General features: G+C 41.7%; 1 protein-coding gene across 1 annotated transcript in view; it reads right to left on the bottom strand.

Moving 5' to 3' along the window:
* The window catches only part of CUL3 (cullin 3), a 98,448-nt gene extending 89,761 nt beyond the window's left edge, over positions 1 to 8,687 (bottom strand). The window contains exon 1 of the mRNA XM_065930458.1: positions 8,477 to 8,687. Within this exon, the coding sequence (XP_065786530.1) occupies positions 8,477 to 8,542 (66 nt within the window). The 5' untranslated portion in view covers positions 8,543 to 8,687. The remainder of the gene's footprint in view (positions 1 to 8,476) is intronic.
* Between the last annotated feature and the right edge of the window lie 3,915 nt (positions 8,688 to 12,602).

The raw sequence follows: 12,602 nt of genomic DNA, 5'->3' as shown, positions 1-12,602 counted from the left end.
TGAAAGGAGATGGAATGGTAGTTACCATGGTAGAGAAGACAGAAAAAGGAACATCTTACTTCTGAGACCCAAGGGAAGGAGTTGAAAATAAGTAAAGATACAGGTTAATGAATGAAACTGAAAGAGATCAAAGCTAAAGGTACTTACACAAGATAACGTTGGTAGTTAAGTTTCCTGAAGAAGAGAGATAAGAGAATTCTCAATAAAGAGCTTGAGGACAATGACTGAAATAGTTCAAGCAGGAAAAAGTGAGCCGGAGCTTACAGGGACACAAAAAATTGCCCAGAGGCACTGAAAGTCCAGCAAGGTTAGAGACCACAATCTTGGAATTTTCTCCAGGACTGCCCAATAGTCTTAAAAAATATGAGCAATGAAGACAGATGAATGGAATGGTTCAAGATGCTTTCTGCTGATATTTCTGGCCTTGCCCTGGGAGACAACAGGAAAGAAGTGGCAACTGGTATCAGGCCCCAGAGCCTGGGAGAATGAAAAGAGTCTTCTTAAGATCCCAGAGCACATTTAATGTGAGAAGAAAACAAGCAACACGTAGGATAGAATAATTCAATAATAACAGGTTGCATTTATTTATAGTGTTTATTATGTGCCACTTGTAAGAACTTCATAGGTATTGACTCTATCCTTACAACCACCTTATGAGGTAGGTACTGTTGTTCTCTCTTACAAAAGAGGAAACAGGCAAAGGTTAAGTGGTTTGCTTAAGTCCTACATCTAATAAATGAAGGAACTAGGACAGAATGTGGTATGAAGTTTTAAGATTTCTAAAGTAGCTGGATAACAAGTTTCAAGACAGAGTGAAGACCACAGTAATAGAGAAGAGGCCAGATCTGTCCCATCATTACTATTTAGTGCCAGTAGGAACACATAATAAACATACATTAAAATGAATAAATGAATGTCTGCCCACACGCACTGGATAAAGTTACAATTTAAACTAGAGAGAATATCTGTGAAGAATGCATGCAAGTCTTCAATGACTGAGGGAGCATGTGTAAGAAGTTAGGAGACAGTCAAAGGAATCACTCAAAGAACAGTACAGAAGGGCCCAAGCCACAAGAGTGATAGATGCAGCAATCATTAGCATCTGGGCCCAAAGATTCATGGACTATAAGGAAATGGTGGTGGTTTAGTCGCTAAGTTGTGTCCGACTCTTGTGACCCCATGGACTGCCAGGTTCCTCTGTCCATGAGATTTTCCAGGCAAGAATACTGAGTGACTTGCCATTTCTTTCTCCATGGGATCTTCCCGACTCAGAAGTCGAACCTGGGTCTCCTGCATTGCAGGCAGATTCTTTCCCAACTGAGCTACAAGGGAATAGGACACCTCAATTCAAGAAGATAAGCCTGTATCCTCAGGTCAAAGGTAAATTTCAGATGAAAAGAGGGTGACAAATTCCCAGAACGGGTAGAGATGACAGATGGTCGTCAATCTGCCGTGAAAGAAGGGCCTTGCCAGGTATGGTTAACTGGCTGGGAGGAAGGCGTCGCGGTGGAGGGAGTAAAATGTAGAGAAAGCTAGTAAACAGAAAAGACTAGGCTAGCAAGTAAGTCTTCTGACACGCAATCCAAAGTAACTGCCAATACACACCTACATCTTTACTTTCAAGTCATTGTTTTTAGGAGACTAGGCTAACTAACCTTTAAGGAAAAGTGCCACATGATCATTAATGACCTACAAATTAAGGCTTCACTTACAGCTGAAAGAGTTCAAATATTTTGGAATACTCCCAGAATCGACTTAGCTAAGTCATTGATTACTGTGGTTTGGCTTCAAGGACTAGTTTCTCATTTAACCAATCATTCACTAATCATCCACACTGTGTCTAATACTTCAGGATTGAAAAGGGGACCTGGTATAAACTTCAGGCAGGGACCACAACCTAGTTCATGAGTGAAACAAAAAAAAAAAAAAAAAAAAAAAGAGGGTGGAAGAAAAGGAAGGAAGGAAATAAAAACAAAATGTAGTTTTAGATAAACACTTAATGTACATATCTGGAGTAGGAAATGGCAGCCCGCTTGCCTGGAGAATCCCACGGACAGAGGAGCCTGGCAGGCTACAGTCAAAGGGGTCGCAAAAAGTTGAGACGTGACTGAGCGACTAACACTTACTTTAATGTACATATTAGAATGTACACACCAAGCGAGTATTTACTCCTTCAATAAAGTTATCCAAGAAAGGTTATACACTTACTCCAACGACTAAGTAACTATCACTATTGTATTTTCTCTTTTGAATCTACCCCCACCCCACAAGAGCCAGTGGCGTTCTTTTGAAACACCCCAGCAGTACCAAACCCATATACTGATTGAGACTGATTTCTTAATGGGGACCACAAATTGAATGTGTAAGCTTCTTAAAAAATAACTGTATAGTAAATAAAATTACTTGCAAAAATAACCTTCAATTTTAACATATAAATTGTGGCATGTGTGCTCAGTCACTTAGTTGTGTCCAACCCTGGCGATCCCATGGACTATAGGCCCACCAGGCTCCTCTGTGGAATTTTGCGTGGAATTTTCCAGGGAAGAATACCGAAGTGGGGTGCCATTCCCTTCTCCAAAACTGTGGCAGAATCATGACTAAATATTGATACAATTGTTCACTATGTGTTAGGTCCTGTTCTAATGCTTGACTCTATCCCACAACAACCATGTAAGACAGGTCCTACAATCTCATTTTACAGAGGAGAAAACTGAGGTTAGAAGCGGGGAAGTAACTTGTTAAAGATAACACAATTAGAAAGAGGTAGAGCTGACATTCAAACTCTGATAGTGTATGACCCCACACTCTTAACTATTATGCTCTCTAGTCTCTTCACTTTTTAGTCAGGTTTCTAAAACCTATGCTGAATACTCTAATGTAAAACTAAATGAAAATTCCCTACAGACTATCCATAGTTTTACTCTTATAAATAGGCAAAGAAATACAAATTAAAACATTCAAGTACTATTTTTTCACCTATGAAATTAAAGATATCTTATATAAGACACTGTGATACAGTAGAAGTTAAACTGATACAACCTTGAGAGATGTAATTAATTCCTAAAGCATTCAGTTTAGAGCCAGACTGCCTAGGTTAAAAAGAACCTTAGGTTCTGCTACTTCCAAGCAAAGTGACCTTAAGCAAATTACTTAATGTCTCAAGACCTCTTTTGTAAAAAAGTTGATAACAGAGTCCTATAGAGTTATGCAAATTAAATTAGTTTACACACGCAAAGCACAGAGAGCAGCGTGTGGCACATTATAAGCATTCAGCAAGTGGAACTATTATTATTCCTACCTTTCTGGAGGTCAATGTGGTTGGTCAATGTATCAGTTATGTTGAGTCCAGTAATTTCATAATCATATAAGTGAAAAAGTGAAACTGTTTAGTCCCTCAGTCAGGTCCAACTCTTTGCAACCCCATGGACCGTATAACCTGTCAGGCTCCTTTGTGCATGGAATTCTCCAGGCTAGGAATACTGGAGTAGAAAGCCATTCCCTTCTCCAGGGATCTTCCCTATCCAGGGATTCAACCCAGGTCTCCTGCATTGCAGGCAGATTCTTTCCTGTCTGAGCCACCAGGAAAGCTCCTAAATAATCACAGGTGCATTCTCTGTCATACAGAAAGCATGTATTCACTGGAATCAGTCAAACCCGTCAGCAAGGAAATGGATAAGTCAGAGTACTACAGAGTAGTAGGTAGTGATTCAAAATCATGTTTTTTTTATATATTTAACATGGAAATAAATGTACAGTAAGATATTGTATTTTTTAAAAGGCAGTATATAAAAAGATGGTACCTCAATCTTACTGTGCGCTTACATATATATGTAAGACCACAAGGAAATACATCAAAATGTTAATACGGCTTACTTCCAAGTGGCAGGGTTACAGGTGATTATTTATTACCTTACTTAGATGTTCAGATACTTATTAAGTTTTCTATCATGAATATGCATCACTTTTATAACTAGAAAAGCTACTAAAATGAATTCATAGCTTTGCTAGACTACAACTGAATAATTTTCAAAATATACTTATAGACTAACTGTAATTCATGTTTTAGCTCAGTGATTTCTTACTAGTAGCACCTTTTTTGTTGACTTTATAATGATAAACAAGAACTATTATCAAAGTTCCGTTATTTAAAGCTACAAATTGTCCAATAACTTTTATAAAAATCTAGCAAAACTAACACCAAGATTAACAGCAAAATTTTTTTTCCTGTTAACAGATAATTTTTTTCAAACAACAGCAAAAAACATCTCTGAGGTCTCCCAATTTATAACACAAAGGGAAGATACACTATTTTCTCTAGCCTTAATTATATAATCTTGTTGCAATAGAGAAAACACTATTATTACCTAGCTACATTTAATGAATGAAACTTTCTCTATTTTGTTTCAATGAACTTACTGTATGACTACTGTATTATTTAACAAGTCAAACTCTCACATTATACTCTATACTATTAAAACTGTTTCAAATTCGATAATTTGAGCACTAATAATTTGGTAGTAATAATTTTCTAGGCTCCTCAGAACTGCTAAGACAATACAAAATAGACACTTTATAACTACCGTATCTCTTTATTTTTAAGCTTCTAAAGCCTGTGAGGTACTAACTACAACACAGCTAGCTAAAACCAGCTGTTTTAGCTGCCTAAAACCATTAAATAGAAAAAAAAATCAGTCTAAGTGAAAGCAATACTTGAATGAATGCTATATCTCCATAACATCCCTATAAGAAAATATTAAAGAATAAAAAACAAACCAAACTTAAAAGGTTAATCCCGCACCCTGTGTGATTTGCACAACTCATTCAATCTTTCTGTATGTACAGTCCAGGTCGTTTAGGCAACAGCTACTTACTCTAAGTAAGAGAAACCTATTTTGAACATCAAAGCTGTTCCCTTAAATCTAACAAATATCACTACAGCTAGGAGAAACAAAAACATTAACTTTCCCTCTTGTCCTTAAATTCTTGTGCTCTTAAGTATTTAAGAGCATAACAAATGAGTATCAGTCATTCTGGGGGTTCCATCTAACAATAACTTCCTTACCATTAATTGTCCATACCACACAGGTGGTGCTCATCTAGAATTATTGCATGCACATCACACAGCCAGAGATTCCTTATCATGACTGAGGATGCTTCTATAAACCAATAAGTGAAACCATTTTCAGATCACATTCTAATGATAATCACTTTCACCATTTGTCTCCTAAACTCTGAGGTCTAAGTCAAAAAAGGCAAATCAAAGGAGAGACCAGTATTCCCATTCAACCATATCCCCTCCAATACAACCAAGCTTTTCAAGCCCATGTGGACAAACTACCCAACTACAGTACAGACAGCGAGGAATGACTATTACAAAAATAAGAACAAAAAGTTCACCTGACAGCAACCAATCCTATAGAGTGAAACAAAAGCACAGGAGTGAGACACATGGCAACAGCAAGGAAATAAGGGCAGGAACTTCTTGGGACAGCGTTCTTTGGTCCAAAGCCACAGTTTCCAGGAGTTTCACGACTACAGCTTCCTTTCTTTAAAAAGTTTTGTGTCCCTTGCTGTCACTTTGGGTACCAAAAACCCCCAAAAGATATGAGATACTATGTATTTTGTCCACTGCAGCAAAGTTTACAAACTGGAATAAAATATTTCCTCCATCGTCAATCTGTTACTTACAGAAAGTCCTTCATTGTTTTCCGTCTTAAAAAGAACCAACTTCTCAGAACCTGATTTTACTGATGAGACTGCAGCTGTTGGAGGTTTACACATTTACAAAATATCCTGTACCATCACTTACTATCTTGTAAAGATAACAAAACAATCTTCAAACATATTTTTATACTTTTTCACACATCAGTTTTATAAAACACACTCTGAAAGGAGTTATTTGAGGCTTCTGCTTACACTACAATTTCCCTTAGAATAGTTGTTTATCTCAAATGGTAAAATACAGTAATTTAAGTGTGCACACATGAATACACAAAAAATATTTTCTTTATGGAATAAGATGCATTTATTACTTCTGACTTGCAATCCATGCAGACTACAGTTATGTAAATGACTGCTAACCTGGAAGGAAAAAAAATTCTGAAATTCTGTTAAGTGTTTATTTACCAAATAAATCAGTGAAATATCACACCACTGATGTTTTATGTAGCCATCCTTAATGAAAGTTCAAAGAACTATGATTTTTAAATTTATATATTAAAAAATGCAATGGTTCTTTTCAGTAGGAACTACTTACGAGTGATGTTAATACCCATGAGAAAATTTAAAACTCTTATACACTTTTAAAAATTAGCAGATACTAAGTACTGAATATCAAACACTAGCTACTTGCAAACTTCATTTAAGGATTTTAGAGAAACTTAAGAGGGCAACAAGTTACAGGTAAGAAAAGGCCTAAATTAGCTCATGACCATTATGCTCCTGAAAAAAAAAAGTCAGTTTCAGTGCTGTGTGGTAACCTGTCACATACTCTGATTCTCTTTAGCTAAAAGAAGAACAAAATTCTCTCCCACAGCTTCTTCCCAACAATACAAGATTCAGAAAGGCGGGATACTAGTCTCTGAGGCTATCCTGATACATCCCAAGACCCCAGAACAGTACCTGGCACACAGTCCTCAGTATTTCCTAAATGAATGAAGGAGTGGAAGAACAGGTAGGGACAGGCAAAACAAGAGATCAAAGAGTTGATTACACATAGATAAAGGTAGAGCTGATTAGTCAGAATATCCACAACAGTGAGTTGATGTCAAATGTGAGCTATTTCACCTTTTAACAAGAATCTATATTAGAAGACAGATTTCAAGAACATCAAACTTTTCTTAAAAATGTATAAAACTATTTGAAATTCTGCATAATTCTAGATTCTGCTCATTTAGTAGGAATTGATTCAATAGGAAAACTATCACTACTCACAAATTCATAAACCCAGTTCATTGTTTATCATAAAGGAAAACGTGCAAGTGAGCTTCATTAGAGCTCTTCTGTCAACATTTGTTACTTTCTTTGTACTTTCTCACGATTACCTAGGGAAAAAACTTCAGATATTCAAAATTCCTTTAATGTGCATTAAAACATCTAATTCTCCTGATTATATCCTACCTTTATTTACATAAAGTCTGAAGAGTCTTCACATAGGCATTAACATTTTTCTTATTACCATCTGGGAATTCTGCATCAGGTGTATTTTTTCATTCTAAATTTTTAGAATTCAGGGAGGTCCTCAAGTTCTCTAGGTCGGTTTCTTACTCAACTAGGACAATTATATTAATCTTTCCTCTAAAGTGCAAACTACACTTTAGAAAAAGCATGTTTTAAAAAGTGAATTCAAACCCTCTCTTCACCGCACCCCACCACACAATACAACGTGCTTGTGATTCTAAGACAGGAAACCACAGCTTCTTCTCTAGTTGTCCTGGTTTAAAATCTGCTATTCAATTGCTAGTTTGTCCACCTTGACGTCTACCTGTTACAGAAGCGACATGAGCAAGTATGTCCAGTTTCTCTGTCCCAAGAGTACACTCTAATTGCTTGCCATTGGCTATCTGATTCAGATATGACATCCAAAGTTATACCCTATAATGCTTAACACCAAAGGGGTATGACTTAATTTAAGGCCAAAAAAGTTTCTAAACAAAAATACTTTTGCTGTCACTAAAACCTAGAGTAAAGCAACTCACGGTGGTGACTACTTATTCTTTTGGGCTTCCATGGCTAGGAAACGAAGAACCAATCGTCCCATTTGTTTTCTCTTCCCCTTGAGTGGCTAGGCCATTCCTGCACAGGAGAGTTTGTAAAGTGCATTGGAAGGCTGCGGATGAAAGATTCTGTAAACACACCGGCGTTGTTAGTTTATTACTACAGAGCATTACGCGGAACATCTGTCACCGCGTCGAGGGTAGGTGGACGGCAGAGCTCTTCCTGGGGAGGGGAAGAGCGGGAGAGGTCCGTCCCCGGCATCTTTTGCCAGGCCATCCTTTAAGCATGGTGATTTTTTTTCAACTGCTGCGAAACCTCACGTGAAAAGTTACACACACGCCCCACACCGGGAGAACGTAGACGGTCCCCGTCCACGCAGGGCTGGGAGTCCCGGGGAGCGAGCAGGAGCGGGGTGCTAGGGATTGGGCCTACACCCCAGGAGCGCGGCGAGGTGCCGGGACCGGCCTCGGGGCCCCGGCCGCAGCCGACGCCCGCGGGGCGACCGGAGGCGCAGCTCCGGGGCGGGGGCGCGGCGCCGGCCTCGGACGCCGGGGGCGCGGGGAACGGCCCGGGAGGGCGGCCGCGCCGGGGCCCCGCGCCGCCCCGTTGCCGGGAAGGCTCGAGCCCCGCGGCCGGCGGCGTGGGGGATGGGAAGCCGGGCCTGCGGCCTGTTGGGGGGGGGGAGTTCAGCCCGGGCCTCGCGTGCGGCTGTCGGCCGGGCCCCCCGACCCCAGGTCCCAGGCGCCGAGAAGAGACTCACCGGAAAGGCCCGGATCCGCATCTTGGTGTCCTTCCGGCTGCCCGTGCCTTTGCTCAGATTCGACATGGTGCTCGTCCCCTCCCCGGCGGCGGCTTCGGGTCGCACTCCGAGGCGCCGGTGTCACATTTAAGGCGGGCGGGCAGGCGAGGGGCGACGCTGGGGGCGGCGGCGGCGACGCGAGCCCCGGGCTGGGCTGGGGAGCTGGCCGGCCCCTGGGCGGCCGCGGTGGGGACAGCGGCGGCTCGGTCTCCGGCGGCTCGGGCTCGGCTGGGGGACTGCGCTGGCGCGGCGGCTCCGCGGGGTCCCCCTCACGCCCGGCTCGGCTCCCTTTATCGCGCTCCTCCGCGATGGCGGCGGCGGCGGCGACGGACAAACATCTCACTGCGCAGGCCGAACGTCCTCCTCCTCCTCCTTCTCCTCCTCCGCCTCAGCGAGACGAGATCCGGCCCAGAGGGTGGAGGGGGGAGGAGGGAGGGAGGAGAGCCTGAGAGTGGAGAGATTGGGGGGAGGGGGGGTGGGAGGACAGGAGGGGGAGGCGGGCGGCCGCGGCAGGAGGAGGGGGACGCTCAAATCTCGCGAGAAGAGAGCGAGCGCGCTTTCCCGGGTGGGGCGGGGCGAAGCCTGAGAGCGGGAGGGGGCAACGGGAGAGGAGGAAGGGAACGGGGATTTGGGGAGGTGGGAGGGGCCAGCGGGGCGGAGAGGTAGGAAAGGGGCGGGACTGAAGCTGGAGGAGTAAGCTGACTTTTTGAAAGGGGAGCGTTGGAGACCGGATCCTGGTTGAGGGGGCTGCTGATTGGTGGAGCGCCGGGTGAGGGGGCGGGGTCCTGTTCACGTGGACGGAGTGGGCGGGGGAAGTTCCGAGAGCCGGAGCCGGACTGTAGTAGGCAGTGTTCGACTCCGCTTGGCTGGGCGGACCTGGTTGGGCTGGGCTAGAGCGGGAGGAGGGTAGTCTCGGGGTGGCGCGTAGGGTGCTAGGTTCATAACCACGTCCTGAAACTGGTTCCTGTGTTTTTCTAGGGCATGTGGACTAGGGATGGGTACTTGACCAGAAGCCAGAAAGTTGAAAGAAGAGTTTGTGCAGGAGTTATTAATATATGCAGTGTCAGAAAGTAGAGTCCTGTATGCCTAACAAGGTATTCGGATTGGATGTGCACACTCCAGCTGTCAGGATTGAGGGGTGGAAATCCATAAAATTTCCTTAAACAGCATAAGCTCTTCATTCACTGTTGTCTGAGAGACCTAGAATTTACTAGTATTAAAATTTGTATTTCGTTGCCATTGAAATAACAACTCCCTTAACGCAGTGCAATATTTTGGTAAATGGTGTTAAATAGAAAATAGAATGATAGAAGCCTAACCTTAACCTGCCAAATCATTTTTTCCATTAAAAGAGTATGATACATTTTGAAAGCAAAAATTTTTGTCTTTCAGTTTGCTGATAGTTTGGGGGAAGAAAAGTTTGGCATTGTGTTCAAAAAGTCTAGTTTGATTAATCAGTTTTGCTTTTCATGTATTATGGATTTTGCATCCTAATTTACCTCTTTATATTGTTAAATTTGGATTTCTGACTGCAGAGGAATATGTGAGTTCCCACTAAAGTTTGCGATATCATTTTAAGTAAGAACCTGTTGGGATGAATATTAATAGAATATTAACACTTTTAAAATTTATTTTTAATGGCTTTTTTTAAGCTGAAGTTTAATTATTTTTAAGCATTTGGAAGATGGGGATTTTTATTTTATTTTTTTAATAAATGAACTGAAATATACCTTTTTGATTTGTTCGCTGTAAGGTTGGATTTTCCCTAAATTAACTTAATCCTGATAACTAGATTCACCAGTGTTGTGCTTTCATCCCTTACTTGGTTGAAATGCCCCACTGAAAACATTTTCTTGTTCTGTTTTCTGGTATTTGCTAATAAAACAGAGCTTAAGAAACAAGGATATGGCATCCCACTCCAGTACTCTTGCCTAGAAAATCCCATGGACGGAGGAGCTTGGTGCAGGCTACTATCCATGGGGTCGCAACGAGTCGGGCAGGACTGAAGGACTTCACTTCACGGAGCAACAAGGATGTTGCTTGAAGCAATACCTATGTAAATACTGAAGCTAAAAATAGGTCAAGAATTTTGTTGATAAATTAACAATGGGAGGGACTCTGATTTAAATGTAAGTGACTAGGAGTCTTGGATAGGAGTTTATAATCTGTATGCTGATTGAACCTTCATTTCCATGATCATTAGACGATATTAACAACCAGTGTTTTTGTATTGGTTGCAGTGTCAGTGGCTCAGTTCCTTTGTAATGTAAGAAGACCACTCTGTCCAAGGGATTCTCCAGGCGAAAATACTGGAGTAGGTTGCCATGCCCTCCTCCAGGGGATCTTCCTGACCCAGGGATTAAACCCACATCTCCTGCATTGCAGGAGGATTCTTTATGCACTGAACCACCTGGAAAGCCCTTCTACTCTTTTACTGGATATAGTTTGTGTCTTTGGGGGCAAGAGCTAGGCTGTTTGTCTAGAGTTCCTTATCTGTGAAATGGAGATAAAAATAATATTTCTTCCTTGGTCTACTCTGAAATTTAGATGATAAATACATTTTTAAAAACCCTGAAAGCAGGGCTTAACACAGAGTAGTCACTCAAAACCTATTGGCTGCTATTGCCTTCAGTAATTAAGGCCCAGCTTATGCTGTCTTCCTTTATTCAATATGTAGGTTTTTTTTTTTAAAGAATGCTGTATGCTTTTACAAAATGAATCTTACTTGGATTTCAGAAACGAATGAAGTAGTTTTTTAAAACACTAGAGAACCAGTGTAGGGTTGTCAACTTTATTTGGCAAGTAAGAGCGTTAGAGGGCTTCCCAGGTGGCTCAGTGGTCAAGAATCCCCCTGCCAATGCAGGAGTCACAGGAGATGCCAGTTTGATCCTTGGCCTGGGAAAATCCCCCAGAGAAGGCAGTGGCAACCCACTTCAGTATTCTTGCCCAGGAAGTCCAAGGACAGAGGAGCCTGGCGGGCTACAATCCATGGTGTCACAAAAGAGCTGAGCGCAACTTAGCCAGTAAAACAGCAACAACAAAGCATTGAAAGAAAATGCATAACCGGAAGTATAGACTAGCTTTATTTTATTTTGCTTTTTTTTAAAGTATTTTAACCACAGAAATGGAGGAAGGTCAGTTTGTGAATGAAGAACAGTTCTTTAGAACAATGCATTGAGCTGATTTTTCTTCTTTCAGTGTGAACCTGAGAAAACGTCAGCATTAACACCACACTAAAAGCCAGCATTTAGGAAACCCTCCCCCAGCATTAAAGCATAGATCCATGTAATTGTGAAGTGTATAATCTCCTTTTGTTTTGTGAACTCAGATTTTCATATTATGATTTTACTTAAGCAAAATTTAGCTGCATTTTAAAGAATCACTCTCTACTGTCTCCCTTTAGGTTGTTAACCACAAAGACCCAGAAAAATTCTTCAAAATGAATTTGTCTGCCACTGCCATAAAAAATTCTACTGCTCATTTATTTATTCATTTACTTAAGAAATATTTAGTTAATGGCTGCCATATATCAGGAGGTAAGGTAAATAAAACAGATGAGACCTACCATCACTTAATATATAGCCCTTCCTCCCTCCCCCATCCCCCAAATTTGGAAACAACAGGTCCATGCTGGATTTGGCAATAACTTTCTTGTACACTGTAGTCCAGAAGTCAGAGCTTTCCTTCCTAGAAAATCAGCATCCTCAAAATGCCTATGAAATATCCTCTAAAGCAGCAGTAGACCATTCTCCTAGTCCAGTCGTGTTCCCTGACCTGCAAATAGCAAATGAACTTTCACGATATTCCTTTTTCTGTCAACTGCCACCTGATCCAGCAGAGAAAGGAGCGCGGGACTAGGAACCCACTAGATGTTACATGCCTGCCAGTCGGTATTCCCACTTATGCTGACCGTGTCCTGACACAGGAGAATTGTGGCCCCATTTCCATTTATTTGCTGGGAGCACGTGCAGTCAGAGAAGCCAGGGGGCTGAATGGACCAGCCTCTTTTCTACATCCCAGTCTAGAGATGGGCAATACAGAGTGTGAGAAGCCAGTGAAAGGCAATAGCTTTTTCTTGGCCATGATT

The sequence above is a fragment of the Muntiacus reevesi genome, chromosome 3, assembly GCF_963930625.1.
Source record: "Muntiacus reevesi chromosome 3, mMunRee1.1, whole genome shotgun sequence".
In the NCBI taxonomy this organism is placed as follows: domain Eukaryota; kingdom Metazoa; phylum Chordata; class Mammalia; order Artiodactyla; family Cervidae; genus Muntiacus; species Muntiacus reevesi.
The sequence above is the reverse complement of the archived record's forward strand: the minus strand, read 5'-3'. Positions and strand labels throughout refer to the sequence as shown.